Source organism: Macaca thibetana, chromosome 16, assembly GCF_024542745.1.
Source record: "Macaca thibetana thibetana isolate TM-01 chromosome 16, ASM2454274v1, whole genome shotgun sequence".
Lineage (NCBI taxonomy): Eukaryota > Metazoa > Chordata > Mammalia > Primates > Cercopithecidae > Macaca > Macaca thibetana.
Genome location: NC_065593.1, coordinates 1,586,728 through 1,606,533, shown reverse-complemented (window position 1 = coordinate 1,606,533; position 19,806 = coordinate 1,586,728). Strand labels below are relative to the sequence as shown.

The following is a 19,806-nucleotide window of genomic DNA, read 5'->3' as shown; positions in this document are numbered from 1 at the left end:
GTCTACGGTTTTTTGTTGTATGAACCCAAATGGACTAAGATGGTGTGTAAGGGGAGCAGTAGGCCAGGGTTAGGCACACAGCCTGAAGTGACATTGCTGAGGGCCCTGTTGGGGGAGTTAGCAAACTCCTTGACGTTTCCTTGTTGCTGAACTGTAAAATGGGGGTGACAGCAGCTATCTGATGGGGTGGTCAGAAACATGAAAGAAGATGTAGGAAAATGCTAAACATGGTGCCGGGCTCTTAGTTGGTGTTGCTAAATGTTAGCTTAAAAATACAGTAAAATGGGCTGAGTGCAGTGGCTCATGCCAGTAATCCCAGCACTTTGGGAGGCTGAGGTGGGAGGATCACTTGAGTCCATGAGTTTGAGACCAGCCTAGGCAACAAGGTGAGATTTCGCCTCTACCAAAAAAAAAAAAAAAAAAGTTAGCCAGCCATGGTAACACGTCTGTTGTCCCAGCTACTTGGGAGGCTGAAGCAGGAGGATCTCTGAGGCCCAGGAGGTCGAGGCCGTAGTGAATTGTGATCATGCCACAGCACTCCAGCTTGGGCAATGGAGTAAGACCCCATCTCTTAAAAAACAAATGAGTAAATAAGATAAAATGCAGGATTTTGAGCAGGAAATGACTGACCCCAGCTGAATTTTCAGAAATCTGTCTTGAATATGTGGAACGGATGAGCCCAGGAGGGACTTAATGCCAATCTGTGCTGGAGAAAAAGACAGGGCTCCTACAGGAAATGTTGCAGGCCTCTGATCTGCTGGCCTGGACAGCCGTGAATTTGAGAAATGGGAGCCCTAGAGAGGAGTCCAAGATGACTCTGAGGTTTTGAGTCTAGAAGAGCAAGGGAAAGGCTGTGCCGATGACAGAAATAGGGAAGTCAGGGCTGAAGCTAGTTATCCAGGGTTTGTTCTGTGCCCCAGGCTGAGGCTGGCTGTACACAGGCAGATGCCAGGAGGCTGCCCCTGGGAAGGGCTTACCAACAAGGAGAGGCATACTTATGAGACTCTATCAGACTGGGGGAAGATTTTCTGGAGGGGAGAGACTTGAGCACACTTTGGAAGGTGGTGTTGAAGTTAGCTGGGCCATGGGAGCTGGCCGGGCATCCTGGGCCTCCTGTTTGCCACTCCACCTCTCTGTCTTCTTCCTCCAGCTCTGCGCCAGGGCAGGCGACCATAGACACTGTACTTAGGTCCCATGCCTTCCCTGAGCCTATGGGCAGCACTGGCTGTCAGGTTGGAGGGAGGGAGAGGATGTGTGTGAGGTTTCCTAGCTCTGGGATGCTGCACTTACCCTTTTGCTTCTCCTTTTCATTACAAGCCCTGCCCACACCCTTGTAAATACTTCCTTTCTCAGCTCACCTCAGCTTCCCAGCTGGCATCCCAGGCACAGGCAGTTGCATGTGCAAAGGCCCGGAGCCAGGACTTGATAAATATGGCTCAAGATGCTGCAACCCAGATAGATATGAAAGTCTCTGGTTCCCTCCTATACTGTCGTTTTTATTCTGTTTACTTCTCAATAGACTATTGTACACTATACCTAAAAAAAAAAAAAAGGGCTCTTAAAGCATTTTATTTACATCTCCTTTTCCTACTGCCTTGGCTCCTTCACTTTAATCCTTTGATGTGAAGCTATGTTATAGGTAAGGGAATAACTACTTATTAGTGGTCACTTTGCTCTTTGGGACGCTGGTTGCTTGAGGCAGCTTTGGAGACAGAAGGATGTGGCAGACCAGTGATTCTGAGCTCTTGGTCTCAATATAGCTGCCAGATTATAGCCTCTCTCTTGGGTCTGCATTTCATATTTGGGACCTGCCTCGGCCTCTGTTTCTTATTCCAGATTACACCCTATTCCTTGTGGGTCTCCGCCTTCTGGCAGCCGTCCATAGTTTCTTATTCCGCTATTGAAGATTGTTTTCAGGTTTGAGGTGGTGTGGTTAGTGATGTACAAATGTTCTTTTCCATTTCGTTTTTGTTTTTATCACTTCTTTTTTTCCAGTGACTTCTGCTGATGGGACCAATGAATTTTAGTCTGGAATTTTTTTTCTGCTGCTGTATGGAAATCTGTTCTTTTCCTTATTTACCGAGAAGGAATCTGAGGCTATTGGGATGATTTTTCATCTCAAGACCGTGGGAAATAATCAGCTTTGAAGCATTTCCTGTGGCCATTTGCTGAAGTCTGGGATTCTGTCAGCTGTGCCCCAACCGGATTTTCAGTGTTAATGTTTCCATGTTAGGTGGGAGGCTAACCAGATACGCCACGTGCCGGTTGGTCTAGGAGCCAGCGTCCGAGGGCTCTCATTCTTCCCCGGAAGTCCCTCCGCCGCGGGACTGCTGACATTGTAGGCCAGATGCTTCCTTGTGGGGCTCCCCTTTGGGTTACAGATGTCTAGCAGCATCTCTGGGATCTGCCAGTAGCACCCCAAGTTATCACACCATAAATGCCTCTGCACATTGCCATGTGCCCCTTGGGCTTAGAACTACTACTGTAGAAGAGGTCAGGAGCAAATTCGACCCATGTTCCAAAAAGCTCCAGCTCAGTATTTTCAATGTGTGGTTCGCTTACGTTCTATTTCCTGCTGAGTCCCCTGGCAATTGAGCTATGTGCACATTCTTATTTTGTTGGTTCTCAGACTTGAATGCTTTGGCCTTCCGCTTCCCAGTGCTTATTGTGCTTGTCGCCGAGCCCGGAATGCCCTCTCCCACTCCCGGAGACTCGTCATTATTTTCTGATCATCCAGAATGGTTTCCCAATCGCCTTTCTATTTCTTGCCTTAAAAGGATAATGAAGCTGAGGCCCGAGATAACCCCTCCAATGCAGGCTCTGAAGGCAGCGATTTGGTGGCAGAACAGCGTGTTTTCAGGGAACAGGAGACATGTGTGGACTCTGACTTTCCCTGGTGCCCAGCACCTAATTGTATTCCTTAAATAGTGGTTCCCTCTCCCCTCCTTTTCTCCCTCCCTCCTTTCTCTTCTACTTTACACTGTGAAATCTATGAGTTGCAGTTTAAGCCTTACACTATTCTGGAGAGGAGAGAAACTTGGTAAGAAAATAAAATGTTGGAAAAATTTAAAGAAAACACCCCCGGAACGACATCCCCCACCCCACCAAGGGAGGGGGGTCCTAGATTGAACTGTAATTCCTTGGTTGATGTGATCCTTTGTGGTGTTCGTGAGGATTTTAGGACATCATGAGATTAATAATAGAAACCTTTTTTTCACTGTCTTCTACTTGGCCGGAGCCTGTTTATTTTGTATGACTAATTCACATCCATAAGAAAACGATTACTCAGCTGGCATTCCCACCTGTGTTTATCTTTCAGCAGCCAGGATTTGTTAAACCCTGGGCAATTTTAATTGCTGTGAAGTGTCTTCCCTGCAGGTGCGTTTCCCTTGCTTCTTTCTCTCTTTGACATTTCCAAATGAAAATAGTCTTTCTGTGTAGAAGAGCGTGTTCCTTGGATCTGGTATGTCTGTCTGCCTCCTGCCCTGAACACACATTTAACTGACCCATCACTGCGTGCTGCTGAGTCAGAAGGCAGAGCAGCGCTCCGTTGAACACCATCAACAGTTTTTGTCCGGAGGGCGGCTCATAGTTGTCGACAGCCTTTTGTGTGCCTGGCACCCGATGGACCTGTTCTCCTTTCGTCATTACAGTTTTACGAAGTTGGCACTGATAACTCCATCTTACTGGGTGAAGATGTAGAGAATCGTGTTCAAAAAGCATGGCTGAGTTCACAATGTTAACAGTGGAGCTGAATTTGGACCAGGTGCATTTGATCTACAGCCTTGGTGCTCTCCGGGGAGCAAAGATTATTCAGAGAGGCCATCCGTCCCTGGTGTTTAGGCATGTAGGTTTTGGAACCAATTTAAACTGGGTTTGAATCTTGGCTCCATGATAAACTCTGAGATTTGGGTAAGTTGCTTAACCTGTCTTGGGGAAATGAAGTTTCCTCACCTGTGAAATGGAGATGTCTTAGTCTGTTCAGGCTGCTATAAGAAAAATACCGTAGACTGGGTGGCTTATAAACAACAGAAATTTATTGCTCACAGTTCTGGAGGCTGCGTCGTCCAAGATCAAGGTGCCACTCGATTTGGTGTCTGGCAAGGGCCTGCTGTCTGGTTCATAAACGGAGTTCTCTTGCAGGGCCCTCACTTGGTGGAAGGGGCAAACAAGCTCCCTCAGGCACTAATTGCATTGATGAGGGCTGTGCCTCCCAGATGCCCTACCTCCTAATACCACAGTGGGGATTAGGTTCCAACATGTACATTCTGGGAGAACATTCAGATCATAGCAGGAGGTGACCCTTACCTCATAGGGTTACTGAGCCATTCACATAGAGCATTTAGCAGTGCCTTGCCAGGCTCAGAGTGAAATAGGATAGCTGCTCTCAGCTCATGACAGCGTTTATGTAAATGAACTGACTTCCTAGGTCAGAGAGCCAGGCCGAGGGGCTGGATGACAGGAGGGTAGTAGAAGTGGTGGGAAGTGGATTGGGAGGAAGCCTGAAGAAACTAGGAGAGGGCCTAGGGGTGCACCTGCTCCCCTTCTAGTAGGAGTCCTTCCTGCAAGTGGACGGAGGGCAGCATATTGTGTATTTTTTTCTTTTTCTTTCTTTCTTTTCTTTTCTTTTCTTTTTTCTTTTTTTGGAGATGGCGTCTCCCTCTGTCACCCAGGCTGGAGTACAGTGGCTCAATCTTGGTTCACTACAACTTCTTTCTCCTGGGTTCAAGCGATTCTCACGCCTCAGTTCCCCGAGTAGCTGAGACTACAGTTGTGCGCCACCCCATTCAGCTAATTTTTTGTATTTTTAGTGAAACGGGATCTCCCCGTGTTGCCTAGGCTGGTCTCGAACTCCTGAACACAGGCAATCCACCCACCTTGGCCTCCTAAAGTGCTAGGATTACAGGCGTGAGCCACTCCCAGCCTATACTGTATATTTTAAGTTTGAGAAGATGAGATTTGAGGAGAAGTGTATGGCTGATGGGTGGGTACAAAATAGAAAGCCTAGCCCAGGAAAACAATGATGGGAGTGAAGCCGAAGATGCTCAGGAAAAGGGAGTGTGGGCGGCAGGAGGGGGATGGATGAGGAGCATTTTCTGGGTACAGTCAGGTGAGAATAGATGGGTTGAATTCGGAGGGTCCAAGAGAATCGGGAAAGAGGCCTGATGCAACAAACACGGGCCTGGAGAGCGCTGCCTCAGAGCGGGCCACCCGCCACCCCTGAAAGGCGGCTGCATGTTCGTCAGGGGCACCATCCACAGGATCCACACATTTGTTGCCAGAGATTAAGAGAGAAGTTTAAATACTTGAATTTTGGCTGAGATGGCTTTTCCTTGTTTTCTTTAACCAAGGTCTTAGACTCCTGAAATGTTGGGGAAAAGGTTGACAGGGAAAACGTCTACCTTCGTCCTGCTGCTTTTCATCTCTATATTTTTCTCTTTCGTGGTGGAGGTGGGCAGTAAATAAAAGGCATTTCATTTCAGGGGTAACCTGGGCAGGTTTTGGAAAATGTAGTCAGATTGCAGAATCATCCTATGTTTTCATAAAGTAAGCCCTGTAATATCCAGTCCTTTATTTATTTTTTTATTTAGAGAGAGGGTTTCACTCTGTCACCCAGGCTGGAGTGAAGGGGCATGATCACAGCTCACTGCAGCCTCGACCTCCTGGACTCACGCCATCTTCCCAGCTCAGCCTCCCAAGTAGCTGGGACTACAGGTGTGCACCATCATGCCTGGCTAATTTTTGTATTTTTTGTAGAGACAGAGTCTTGCTGTGTTGCCCAGGCTGGCCTCAAACTCCTGGACCAAGTGATCCTCCCCCTTTGGCCTCCCCAAATATTGGAATTACAAGCATGAGCCACTGTGCCTGGCCTGTAATAGTCATTTCTAAGTAATTCGAATCATAACAAAGGGCGCCTTGATTAAACAAATATTTTATTAAGTCATCTCCATGAGTCAGACAGGTTGCTGGTTGATTCTGCAGTAATTGGTAAAATTCATCAGTAATTCTCTTCAAGAGTCATTCCGGCTCTGTTCATTCATTTTATTTTGGGAGGGGGTCCTCATGAAATTAGTCACTGTATAGGCCTCAACCTAGGCATTCTTTCATTGTTGCTGTGGAAACCAGCAATAAAAATCGTGGGTTGAAGAAGAAAAATAACTGGTGCCGAACATCTGTAAAATACACAAGAATTAAATTGCTTTTCGTAATCCAGAATTTTAAAAAATCATGATACTTGGAACAAAGCTGAGACTCATAAGGTTCTGAACTAATTATGTAACTGAATCATTAATAGTTTTCCTTGGAAACACTATGGAAAACAAATTACACCGCCTTTAAAGGAGTGTTTCCACCGGTAGCAGCATTCACAGAGCTGCTGCCGTCAGCGCTGCAGTGTGAGCTCGGTCAGGTGCATGCCTGGACACACGCCACCAGCTGGTCACTGTTTCAATAGGGTTGGGAACTAGATGGCCTCGCAGAGAGACATTGTCAGGAGAAACGACGTCGCAGGCTGAGCAGGATGCTGCCTGTGGTTCTTCTCGTGGCTGGCTAACGGGTCGTGAGGGGAGAGGCAGCCAGGGATACTAGCACTGGCCACCATCCCCCGGGGGCAGTTAATGAGACCCCGCCTCCTACCCTGTGCCCTGTGAGAGTGGCCATTGGAAGTGGTTGTCACTTGTGGGTGTTTTGTAAAGTGCATTTCTGATGTTCTTTGGTGCCCTGTGTCACACCCTGAGTCCGTGGGGACAGGCGGAGTCAGGGTTGGGGCTGGAAGAGAGCCGAGAGGATGTCTAATCCAGACCTGTTATGTTATTGACGGAAGAAGCAGAGCCTCTGAGAGGGTGAGGGATGGGCCGGGCCTCTCCTTGCTAAGGAATCACAGCGCCGGTCCCTGCTGGCCAGTCTCGGGCCGTCTTCCACATCTCTGTGTGGATTTTCCCCTGATGTCTTTAGCTGCATCTTGCTGGTTTGAACAATTTTCCTTTCATAAAATATTGCAGTTAGGGAAGTCACTCTGCCCTACAGGGTTGGGTCTGACCAATTAAAATGTACTTCATTCATTTTTATATGAAACTCATTTTTATATGAAAAAAGTCATTTTGTGCTTCTGTGAATTCTTTCAAGTAATTCATTTATGTTTATTTTAAAAGTAAGTAAATTGTTCCTTTGTCAACCCTAAAGCCACAAAGCTTATGGGCTTTTTATGTGTTGACTCTGGCTGACCTGTTTTATCTGGGTGTGAGATACAGACACATAGCGTATGGATGGGTATTTGGTGGAATGCTGTGTCAGGTCATTCTGCTGAAAAGTGATGTCAGGACATCAGTAATGTGGCTAAGTTTCAGTAGTTTGGTAAAAGCTGTTGTGGAGTTGTAAAAATTAGCCTAGTATAAAGCCTATAAACCCATCTTAGGAATATTCTATTTCCAGCCAAATCATAGGCGCTCCTACTCTATGATAGTCCGCGGTGACGTGCTGTGTGGGGTAAAGTGTGATGATGTCATGACGCTGGTTCAAGTGATGGAGACATGCTTTGCTTTTCTGCTGTTTTGCAGGACAGACCCGCGAAGACAAACATGCGGAGTGCAGCCAAGCCCTGGAGCCCAGCCATCAGAGCAGGAGGCCACGGCCCAGACCGGGCACGGCCTCTGCCTGCAGCCCCTTCCGGCATGAAGAGTTCTAAGTCTTCAACTTCCTTGGCTTTTGAGTCCCGACTCAGCAGGGTATGGACCAAAATGCACGGGGCCGGGCAGGGCGCCTGGATACCCTGGGTTGGGAGGATTGAAGAGGGCAGTAGGCAGACCAGTGGCCTCTGGGGGCAGGGAAGGAGGTTCCCAAGGAGGGGTCGCAGGAGGACCAGCATGCCTGGACATGAAGGAGTGGAGCTAGCGCGTGGGAGTGGGGGCCCCCCAGGGTCCAGAAAGGAGGTCTGCAAAATGTTTAACACAGTAATTAAGGTCCTCTGCCCTGGGTTGCATGGACATCCCGGCAGTTTTGCCCCCAGCACCACCCTGGATGGGGGTCGAAGTCATGCACGATCTTTGCAGCCCCCCACAATCCAGTTGTGGTTCTTCAAGCCCCTCTTGCTGGACCCCGCAGCAGCATGGACACTGTTGATTATGCCCTTCATCAGGGAGTACGTTCTCCTCTGGTTTTCTCCTCCCTCCATCCCTTTGGTCTTTAAGGTTGGGTGGGCCCATGACACATTCCTGCACTCATCTCTTTTCTAGCTGCATTCATTTCTTTACATGAGAGGCTCTCACTGTGCAACGCCTAGCGCCTCCTTAGCTGCCCTGAGATGAATTCATAGACAGGAGCACCTACCTCGTGCAATGCTTTAGAAAAATCATTACGATCTTCTAATTCGAAAGGGAGGTATTAAATAGCATGCATTTCCATCTGCAATGCCTGAGCACAGCTGTGCTGAAGGCCTTGCGATGATCCTTAAAGCACCATGGGCATCACAGCTACAATGCAGATGGATTTGAGCTGCAGACTGATTTGAGTCGTGTTGATGACTCAACTACGGTGAAGGCTGCTGCAGGAGTGACGGGATTGTTTTGAAATAGCAGACACTCTTGGTGAAGTTCTGAACCAAACATCGTGCCAGCTCCCTTTGTTTTATGTATTCTTGGAAAGTTCAGGGTACCTTAGAGCTAGGCAAGGGGCACATTGTTTTTATGAGTCAAATGGAGGGAGGCTCTAGGCTCAGATAATAATAAAAGGTGTTCCACCTGCGTCAGTGCCTGTGGATTCAGTGAAACGTGTGTGGGTCGTGGAGCTGTTCTTTGTGTAAGATTGTCATGAGCATTTTAGGACTAACACATCCAGTCATGGTGACAATAAAAAATGTGCCCTCAGATTTTCAACACATCCCCTGAGGGACAGCACTGTCCCCATCGAGAACCATTGTTCCAGGTGACAGGGTCCATTCTCATGGCTTTTAACACTCTACATGGATAACGTCCAAATTTGCATCTCCAGCTGGGACCCCTCTAACTGCCTTTGTGACATCATCCTTGGATGTCCAAACACTCCCTCCAATGTAACATGTCCAAAACTGAATCTCAGTGCTTTCCTCTCCATCTCTCTCACCACCCGCTAACCTGCTCCCCCTCAATCTTACTGTTTGTGTAAACAGCAACTCCGTCTTTTCAGTTGCCCAGGCCACAGCCAGTGGCATCACCCTTAAACCCTCCTCTTCTCATGTCTCACAGTCCATCAGTGAAAGGCCATCACTTCTATCTTAAAAATATGTGTCAACTCCAGCCAATTCCCACCGCCTCCCTTGTGACTAGTTGGGTCATGCCCCCACCCTTCTGTGCCCTGGTCCCGGTCCTTGGAACACCTGAGTCATGTCACTTCTCTGCTTCAACCCTCTAGTGACTCTCCCCATTCACTCAGAGTGAAAAGCAAAGTCCTTGAAATGGCCAGCGTCCCCTCCCTCTCAGATGTGGTCTCGTTCCTCTGTGCCCTGGCTCCTGGAGCTCCAGCCACACAGTCTGCTGGTGTCTGGTGACAGCTGTCCCTCGAATTGCCAGGTGCACTCCTGCGCTAGTGTGTTTGTGTTTGCTTCTCCCTCTGCCTGGAAAGCACCTGGTGCCTCTGTAGGAAGTGCCCTTGACCTCCATCCTCCTCCTCCTGCTGCCTTGTTTTCCTTCTCAGCTCTTGGTGCCATTGCACCCATCTGCTTGTTTAGGGTCTGTCTTCTCATGGCTGGAAAGTAAGCCCCCTTGGGGAAGGGACTGTATGCTTTCTTTGTTGTCCTCATTTCTGTCCCCAGTGCTTAGAAGAGCATCTGCTACCTGGTAGGCACTCAGTATTTATTGAATGATGAACACACCTGTTTTCTGGCGGTCTGATGGAACAGGAGGAGCTTGGGGGTGTGGGGCTGGCCTGAGCTGGAATCCTGGCTCTGCCACTTCCCCACTGTGAAGCTGCAGGCAAGCTGTGTAGTTGCCCTGAGCTTGTGCTTCCTTGTCTTTCAGATGAAGGTAACACCTTCGTTGCCACAAGGAGTAAATGTGGGTAAAGCATCCTATGTGTAATTTTGTTTATTATTCTATTATCCTGGATGCAACCATCATTTCCATTAGTTTTGTTTTTATTATCTTCAACCCAACAGCACATTTTAAACTTAGATTTTTATGTTTATTACTATTTTTTCTATATCCAATAAGCAATATATAAACTTAGATTTTTAAATGAATACATACATTCCACAATAACAGACCATTACAGCTGCTGGAATATGGAATTTTTTTTTTTTGAGACAGAGTCTCACTCTGTCGCCCAGGCTGGAGTGCAGTGGCACGATCTTGGCTCATTGCAAGTTCTGCCTCCCGGGTTCACGCCATTCTCCTGCCTCAGCCTCCCCAGTAGCTGGGACTACAGGCACCCACCACCACGCCCAGCTAATTTTTTGTATTTTCGGTAGAGATGGGGTTTCACCGTGTTAGCTAGGATGGTCTCGATTTCCTGACCTCATGATCCGCCCGCCTTGGCCTTCCAAAGTGCTGGGATTACAGGCGTGAGCCACCACGCCTGGCCGGAAATATTTTTAAAAGCAGTGCTTAAAATAAGGCCTCGGCTGGGCAGGGTTGCTCATGCCACTTTGGGAGGCTGAGGTGGGCGGATCACCTGAGGTCAGGAGTTCAAGACCAGCCTGACCAACATGGTGAAATCCTATCTCTACTAAAAAAACAAACAAAAAAATTAGCCTTAGCCGGGCATGGTGGCATATACCTGTAGTCCTAGCTACTTGGGAATCTGAGACAGGAGGATCGCTTGAATCCAGGAGGCAGAGGTTGCAGTGAGCCAAGATCACATCACTGCACTCCAGCCTGGGTGACAGAGTGAGACTCTATCTCAAAAAAAAAAAAAAAAATAAAAAAAAAAATATATATATATATATATATATATATATAAAAAAATGTATATGTAAAGGCTGGAAGCGTAGGAATGTGTTTTTTTTTTTTTTTAATTTAAAAATACTTTATTGCTAAAAAATGCTAAGGATCATTTGAGCTTTCAGTGAGTTGTAATCTTTTCCCTAGTAGAGGGTCTTGCCTTGATGTTGAAGGCCACTGATTGATCAGCGTGGTGGTTGTTGAAGGTTGGGGTGGCTGTGGAAATTTCTTAAAATATGACAACAGTGAAGTTGGCTGCATCAACTGACTCTTCCTTTCACAAAAGATTTCTCTGTATCATGTGATGCTGTTGGATAATATTTCACCCACAGTAGAGCTTGTTTCAAAATTGGAGTCAACAGGTCTGTAATCCCAGCACTTTAAGAGGCCAAGGCAGGTGGAACACCTGAGGCCGGGAGTTTAAGACCAGCCTGGCCAACATGATGAAACCCCATCTCCACCAAAAATACAAAAATCAGCCAGGCACGGTAGCATGTGCCTGCAATCCCAGCCACTCGGGAGGCTGAGGCAGGAGAACTGCCTGAACCCATGAGGCAGAGGTTGCAGTGGGCCGAGACTGCACCACTGCATTCCAGTCTGGGTGACAGAGCGAGACTGTCTCAAAAAAAAAAAAAAAGGAGTCAATCCTCTCGAACTTTACTTCTAATTTAATAAATTTATGTGGTATTTTAAAATCCTTTGTTATTTTAACAATGGTCAACATCTTCACCAGGAGTAGACTCCATCTCTAGAAACCACCTTTCTTTGCTCGTCCACAAGAAGCAGTTCCTCATCCGTTCAAGTTTTATGAGATTGCAGCAATTCAGTCAAGCGTAGGAGTGTTTCTAAAGGATAATGAATGAGATTCTGGCCACTTCTCCCATCAATAGGTTCATGTTTTGGAAACTTGTTCCACAGGGAAAATGTCAGGGAAAAGCAAATACAGTCATTCCTTGGTATCCTTGGGGGATTGTTTCCAGGACCCACTGTGGATACCAAAATCCATGGATGCTCAAGTCCCTGATATAAAGGGTATTTGCATATAACCTACACTCATCCTCCCGTATACTTTAAGTCATTTCTAGATTATTTATGATACCTCATGCAATGTAACTGCCACGTACACAGTTGTTACACTGTATCGTTTTAAATTGTTTTATTGTTGTATTATTAATTTTTAAAATTAATGTTTTGAAAAACTTTTTCTGCACTTGGTACCATGTGCATATTAGGCGCCTTCTGCTCTCCTTCCCGATTCCTGTCCTCTCCAGGCCTGACTCTGTGCAGGACAATGATAGGGCTTGAGGGAAGGAGCAGCAGAAAGAAATGTAGCCCGCCTGGCCTTTCCAGCCCGGGTTCTGTTCATCTGATTTGACCTTCATCTTTCCACCTATGGTATGGGAAGAAGAAAAAGACTAAACAGGAAGTCAGAGAACAGAAGTGAAAAAGAGGAAATTGTGGTGGACAAAAAAGCAAGTAATTTTCCCTCCCAATATTTTACTATGACAATTTGTAAGCACACGGTTCTACAGTAGTACAGGGGATCCTACAGCAGACACCATAGACCACCACCTAGGTCCTATGGTTAGCATCTCACTATATTTGCTTTATAGTAAATGGATAGAGAGGGTTTCACTGGTCAAAACAGGAACCCTGAGACAAATCCACCCAAAGTAGAACTAAATACCTGACTTTCTTTTTTTAAATTTGAATTTGAATTTTTTTTTAATTTTACTTTAAGTTCTGGGATACATGTGCAGAACATGCAGGTTTGTTACATAGATATATATGTGCCATGGTGGTTTGCAGAATCTATCAACCCGTCATCTAGGTTTTAAGCCCCACATGCATTAGGTATTTGTCTTAATGTTCTCCCTCTCCTTGTCCCACCACCCACCAACAGACCTGGGTGTGTGATGTTCCTCTCCCGGTGTGCATGTGTTCTCATTGTTCAACTCCCACTTATGAGTGAGAACATGCGGTGTTTGGTTTTCTGTTCCTGTGTTAGTTTGCTGAGAATGATGGCTTCCAGCTTCATCCATGTCCCTGCAAAGGACGTGAGCTCATTCTTTTTTTGTGGCTGCATAGTATTCCATGGTGTATATGTGCCACATTTTCTTTATGCAGTCTATCATTGATGGACAATTAGGTTGGTTCCAAGTTTTTGCTATTGAAAATAGTGCTGCAATAAACATATGTGTGCATGTGTCTTTATAGTGGAATGATTTATATTCCTTTGGGTATATACCCAGTAATGAGATTGCTGGGTCAAATGGTATTTCTGGTTCTAGATCCTTGAGGAATCATCACACTGTCTTCCACGATGGTTGAACTAATTTACACTCCCACCAACAGTGTAAAAGCATTCCTATTTCTCTACAGCCTCCCCAGCATCTGTTGTTTCCTGACTTTTTAATAATCACCATTCTAACTGGTGTGAGATGGTATCCCATTATGGTTTTGATTTGCATTTCTCTAATGACCAATGACGATGAGCTTTTTTTCATATGTTTGTTGGCTGCATAAATGTCTTCTTTTGAGAAGTGTCTAAATACCTGACTTTCAATATTGGCCTGAACTGAAGGAGCAGTGAAAGAAGGCAGGGCAGGGGCTGGGGGCATGGGAGCCCAGGGAGGGTGCAGACCCTCCTGTAAATCCTCTTCATGGTATCTGAGCGCAGCCCAGAAAAAAGAGTACCTGCAGTGCTCCAGTTGCCACAGGCAGCCATTTGCGAGACCCAGGTCTATTAGTCGGGGCTGTTTGGTTGCAAATGATGAAATGTTGGCTTGAGCTTGCTTCAGCAGAAAAGGAATGTGCTGAGCAGATCCTAAGGCTCCCATGTCACTGTGAGGAGGAAAAAGGTGCATTTTAACAAACCCTTCCCATGACTCTGATGTCTGCTCAAGTTTGAGAAGTAGTGTCCAACCATAACATGTTATCCACCACTAACAACCAGATTATGTTATGTCTGATGATTTTAGAGTGATGGATTCTTTTCTGCATCTTTGTGGAATTGAGAGGGATGTCTTAGTTACTGTAATCTGTGAGATATTTAAACTTTTTCCTTTTATACGCTTTCTTATACAGGTGGTTGGCAGCTTAAATGTCAGTGAAACTGATAGTGGAGATATTTACTAAACACCAAAGCAGCACCGAAGTGCACACCTTCATAGGATCTTCTGGAACAAGCCAGAAATCTCAAGTTGTGCTGTGGCCAGGACACAGAGCCAAAAATGCAGTGGTGAATAGAGAAAGAGCAAGAATTAGTATCTGAGACTGGTAGCTTTCCCTTTGATGTTGCATCCAAAAAGCAGTGACAAAATAAGAGTAGCTACTTTCAGCTGTTTGTTTCGAAGGACACGTGGGATCAGTTTTTTGTCTTTATGTCCTACCCCCAGGAAACCTTCTAAGCTACCAGTCTTTTTCAAATGGAATTCCTTGTGGAAGGTACAGGGGAAATGAAGTGCTCCCTTTGAAAGCTTTGCTGCTACTCAAACTCTATGCCCTACGGGAGGGAGGTGGCACAGCACTGGCCTGCAGCACATCATACTTATCCTGTTGCCTGGGAAGGACAGGGCCACATCTACCCACAGTGCAGTGTAAAATCCCACAGCCCAAGAGAAGACAGAGTCAGCTGGGTGTGGCTGGCTCACAAAATGGAACGCAATAGCTGAGTAAAATGTGTGTTATCCCTAGCTGTGCCTGGTGCATCACAGGCAGGCACACTATACATTTTTACTGAATTTTGTTCTTGGATGGATTTACCAGAAGAAGAGCCTGAGGTTCAGTGAGGTTAATGACTTGCTTGATCTTCTATTGTACTCTCTGGAATCCCCGTTGCATTGCATTCATCTTTTCCTAAAACACTCCCCTCCTTCCTCCTCCTCTTTGCCTTAATTTGAATTTAGTTTTTACAGGATAACAAGAGTAAAAACAATAATGATGATTTTCATTTGTTATTGTTATAGCTGGTATCTGTTGAATGCATACTGTGTCAGACACTGTTACCCTAAGCACACGACATGGCTAACTTGTTTAATCCTCAGAGCAACACTGCGAAGTGGGTACCATGGTTCTACTTACTTTTTAGGTGAAGAAACCAAAGCACAGAGAGGTGACGTGATTTGCCCAAGGTCATACAGCTAAGCACTGGCAGAGCCAGGATTCAGACCCAGGTGGTCTGCATTTTGAGCCCTTGGCCACTAAACTGTGCTGCCACATGACATGGCTTTTGTCCCAACCCCTGTGACGTGGGGTGGAGGCCTCCTGGCTCCTGTTGGTCTTCAGCCTGGCGGTGCTGTGGAGAACACCCGCCCCTCCAGAATGCCTCGCTGCCCTCCCTGCCTGAGAAAAACCGCATCATTGCCTCTTCTGTGAGGTCTTGGGACTCCTCCAGCCCCTCCTGGGTTTTCTCCACATTTGTTTCTCTGCAGCTTAGTGCTATCCTCAGTGTGTTCTGCACGGTTGTATGTGGTTAACTCTGCAGGTGTTAACTTTGTAGGTGGTTAACTCTGAGTGGCAGGGCCTCCTGATTCACTTTGACATTCATGCTATATACAAAGCGTACAGATCTACTTAGTGGACATGCGCTAAGATGTGCGTCCAGCCTCTAGTGGGTTTTTGGTAAAGCTGAGCTGAATTATAGTGTCCAGGATGGGAGGGACAGGAATGGAGAAGCCACAGGCCCAACAGAAGCAGCCCTGGCCCAGTGACAAGAAGGGAGGGAGGTTTTTGGAGCTGTTTCTCCTGCCGATCTTCCCCTCCCTCTCCCACATACATGTGGAGGGCTGCTGCAGTCTCCCTAGGAGCATGGCATCCCAGGAGGAGTGCCCCCCTGTCTCCCCAGGACCTCCGCATCCCCCGCTCACTTCCTCCTGGCACTGAAATTTGACTTTATCTCACTGCAGGATTCATTGAAAGGCTATTGGATGGCTGGAATGCCCTTCAGCCTTTACAGCTAACATACTAGGTGGCCTCATGTTCTAAGGGCTCTTTTGCTGTGGGTGAGCTGGCTGGAGGAGAAGGGGAGAGCAGAAGAGGGGCGAGGAAGGGAGCCCCACCCTCTGCTCAGGACCCATTGTTCACATTCTTTTCCGTGTCAAATGTTGCTTCAGCCAGGCCCTAGGCTATGAGTAGTGGCATTTCCATGTTTGTGGAATGAATATAAAGTCTGTTTTAGGATCAGTGGTCAAAAATCAGCGTGTTTGAAGTGGAGGTACGATCAGTTGGTTAGTACGATATTTGGCATTTACCACGGGCACTTAATGGTGCAGTTCTTCTGATGTAAGGAGGGTAAAAAAGCAGCCACTACGTGTACTAAACAGAAGGCGTGATGAGTACAGTCAGTGCAGGATCGTGAAAGCATCAGCACATTCCTTCTTCAACTAATCAGCCCAGACAGCGTGGGGTATTTTTGTATTCTCTGCTGTTTGTGCTCTGAGTACATGTGCACAATATGCAGTGACATTGATCAATAAATTCTTTAAGCCTAATAAGCATATGCAGTCTCATAGCAATGAGGACATAAACAGGGAGAAGGATCTTAGGTGATTAAAATTCTTCTGTTTTCTGGCCAGGCATGGTGGCTCATGCCTGTAATCTCACCACTTTGGGAGGCCAAGGCGGGTGGATCACCTGAGGTCAGGAGTTTGAGACCAGCCTTGCCAACATAGAGAAACTCCGCCTCTGCTAAAAGTACAAAAATTAGCTGGGTGTGGTGGTGCATGCCTGTAATCCCAGCTACTTAGGAGGCTGAGGCAGGAGAATTGCTCAAATCTGGGAGGCGGAGGTTGCAGTGAGCCAAAATCGCACCACTGCACTCCAGCTTGGGTGAAAGAGTGAGACTGTCTCAAAAAAAAAAAAAAAAAAAAAAAAAGAAAAAAAAATTATTCTTTTTCGGAGGTGAGGAAACTGAGCCCCTAGATGATAACTTTCCCAGGGCCCCGTGGCTCACAAGTTGCTCGATTCCTAACACAGCGTAATACTTCATGCCCTCCTTCCAAAGTTTTGTTTGTAAATCTGAAGATGCTGCTGTTGCTACCAGCCTGGAGAACCACCATGGGGGGCACTAGGAAAACAGCTGCAATGATGATGATGAAGATGATGATGAGAGCCACCAATATTTATGTTCTTAATCAAATGCTTTAAATTCTTTTTCTTTTTTTTTTTTTTTTTTTTTTTTTTTTTTGAGACGGAGTCTCGCTGTGTCTCCCAGGCTGGAGTGCAGTGGCGTGATCTCGGCTCACTGCAAGCTCCGCCTCCCGGGTTCACGCCATTCTCCCGCCTCAGCCTCCCAAGTAGCTGAGACTACAGGCGCCCGCCACCACGCCCGGCTAGTTTTTTGTATTTTTAGTAGAGATGGGGTTTCACCATGTTAGCCAGGATAGTCTCGATCTCCTGACCTCGTGATCCACCCGCCTCGGCCTCCCAAAGTGCTGGGATTACAGGCTTGAGCCACCGCGCCCGGCCTTTTTTTTTTTTTTGAGATGGAGTCTTGCTCTGCCGCCCAGGCTGGAGTGCAGTGGCGCGATCTCGGCTCACTGCAAGCTCTGCCTCCCGGGTTCATGCCATTCTCCTGCCTGAGCCTCCGGCGTAGCTGGGACTACAGGTGCCCGCCACCTCGCCCGGCAAATTTTTTTTTTTGTATTTTTAGTAGAGATGGGGGTCTCACCGTGTTAGCCAGGATGGTCTCGATCTCCTGACCTCGTGATCTGCCCGCCTTGGCCTCCCAAAGTGCTGGGATTACAGGCGTGAGCCACTGCACCTGGCCTTTTAAATTCTTAACTAAGGGCACAACTCTAGAGATATACCAATTGCTTTCTCTCTTTCTTTCTTTTTTTTGGAGACAGGCGCTTGCTCTGTTGCCCAGACTAGAGTGCAATGGTGCAATCACAGCTCACTGCAGCCTCGAACTCAAGCAGTCCTCCCACCTCAGCCTCCTGAGTAGCTAGGACTACTCAGGAGCAGCCCCACGCCCCACTAATTTTTAAAAAAGATTATTTGTAGAAATGGAGTCTCACTATGTTGCTCAGGCTGGTCTTGAACTCCTGGCCTCAAGTAATTCTCTTGCCTTGGCCTTGAAATGTTTTCTCCATTTTAGAATTGAAGAACTGCAGCATCGGTCCCCGGGTCATATAGGTGGGAAGAAGTAGCACCGCTCCCTTCACCACTCCCTGGGCTGCCTCCTTCCTGTGTGATTGCTGGGAGCCTCCTATATAGAGATCCCAGGTCCCAAGTCCTCTTTCGCATCTCCCACTCCCTCCCAACCCTTGAAAACAAAAACAAACCCTGCGATGCAGCACTTACTGCTAACTCCCCACCAGAGATCCTCCAGCCCTGAGCGTGGTGCTGCAGCTCCCTGTGCTTTCCCCCAGTCACTGTTACTGCTTCACCCCTGTTCTTATCATGACTGGCGCCACCTCTGTTGCCGTGCCAGGTCCTCTTGCAGTGCACCAAAGGCAAAACTCCCACTGCTTGCCCACTGCTGTCCTGTGTTTCCTCCAACTGTCGACTCACCCAGACCTCCTGTCCCAGGAACCAACCCCTTATGGAAGGGGGCAGGGCAAGCTCTACCTCTGCTGCTCTGGGGTGGTGGCTGGGGACGGAGGCTGTGGTGGGATCTCCGAGGGGATTTCGCTTCTGTTCCCAGTAGGAGTGCTCTCATTTGTTGGATTTCCCGGTTTATTCTGGGTTTCACAGAGCCCTTCCTCTCTTGGCCTTTGCTGTAGAGTTTGAAAATTCTGCACTTTGAGTCAGACTTGCAGATTTTAGTAATGTCAGATAATCAGACAGGGGAAAAGCAGAATCCAGCGTGTATGGCTTGCATTATTGCGTTAAGAATTCCCTTAACCACTGTGATTTCCCTTTTTCATTTGAGATGTCATCTAGGGAGTTTTCAAAGTCTCAAACCAGAATTGGTTTTCCTTTGGGGACCGGGGAGGCACCTGCGTGTGCTTCTTGGAAGAGTGAGTCATCGTTTTTCTCTATTGAGAAAAAGCTGCTGACATTATACACTATGGTCATTTAATATTAAACATGTATTATACAGGTGACCTGATGGATGGTTTGAGAGGCTGGAGAGCTTGAGTGGAGGAATGCTTTTTACTCTGAGATGGGAAGTGGAAGGACCTTTACAGAGTTCCTCTAAGAAGGGCAGTAATGTAACTTCTGGATCAACTCAAGTGTCATGTTTGGCCCATGATATGGTTTGGCTGTGTCCCCACCCAAATTTCATCTTGAATTGTAGCTCCCATAATTCCCACGTGTCGTGGGAGGGATCTGGTGGGAGGTAATTGAATCATGCTGTTCTCATGATAGTGAATAAGTCTCAGGAGGTCTGTTGGTTTTATAAAGGGGAGTTCCCCTGCACATGCTCTCTCTCGCCTACCAGGAGCAAAGTGAGATGCGACTTTGTTCCTCCTTTGCTTTCCACCATGATTGTGAGGCCTCCCTAGCCATGTGGAACTGTGAGTCAACTAAACCTCTTTCCTTTGTAAATTACCCAGTCTTGGGTATGTCTTCATTAGCAGCATGAGAACAGACTAATACAGTCTAGTTGCTAAATTAGGGAACTGTGCTGTTGTTCAGAAAATGTGATCATGGGCCGGGCGTGGTGGTCCACGTCTGTAATCCTAGCACTTTGGGAGGCTGAGGCAGGTGGATCACCTGAGATCAGGAGTTTGAGAGCAGCCTGGGCACCATGATGAAACCCCGTCTCTACTAAAAATTCAAAACTCAGCCAGGTGTGGAGGCACACACCTGCAGTCCCAGCTACTTGGGAGAATGAGAATCACTGGAACCCAGAAGGCAGAGATTGCAGTGAGCCAACATTGCACCACGGCACTCTAGCCTGTCTGACAGAGTAAGACTCTGTCTTTAAAAAAAAAAAAAAAAAAAA

General features: G+C 47.0%; 1 protein-coding gene across 5 annotated transcripts in view; it reads left to right on the top strand.

The window, feature by feature from the left end:
* Nucleotides 1–19,806, top strand: part of SPECC1 (sperm antigen with calponin homology and coiled-coil domains 1) — a 281,070-nt gene that overhangs the window by 49,887 nt on the left and 211,377 nt on the right. For 3 of the 5 annotated variants that reach the window (XM_050763865.1, XM_050763867.1, XM_050763866.1), the window contains exon 2: nucleotides 7,557–7,724. In XM_050763865.1, coding sequence (XP_050619822.1) covers nucleotides 7,557–7,724 — 168 coding nt within the window. Of the gene's footprint in view, nucleotides 1–7,302; nucleotides 7,725–19,806 lie in introns of those variants that run through there. The other 2 variants (XM_050763862.1, XM_050763869.1) reach the window with 2 other exon arrangements.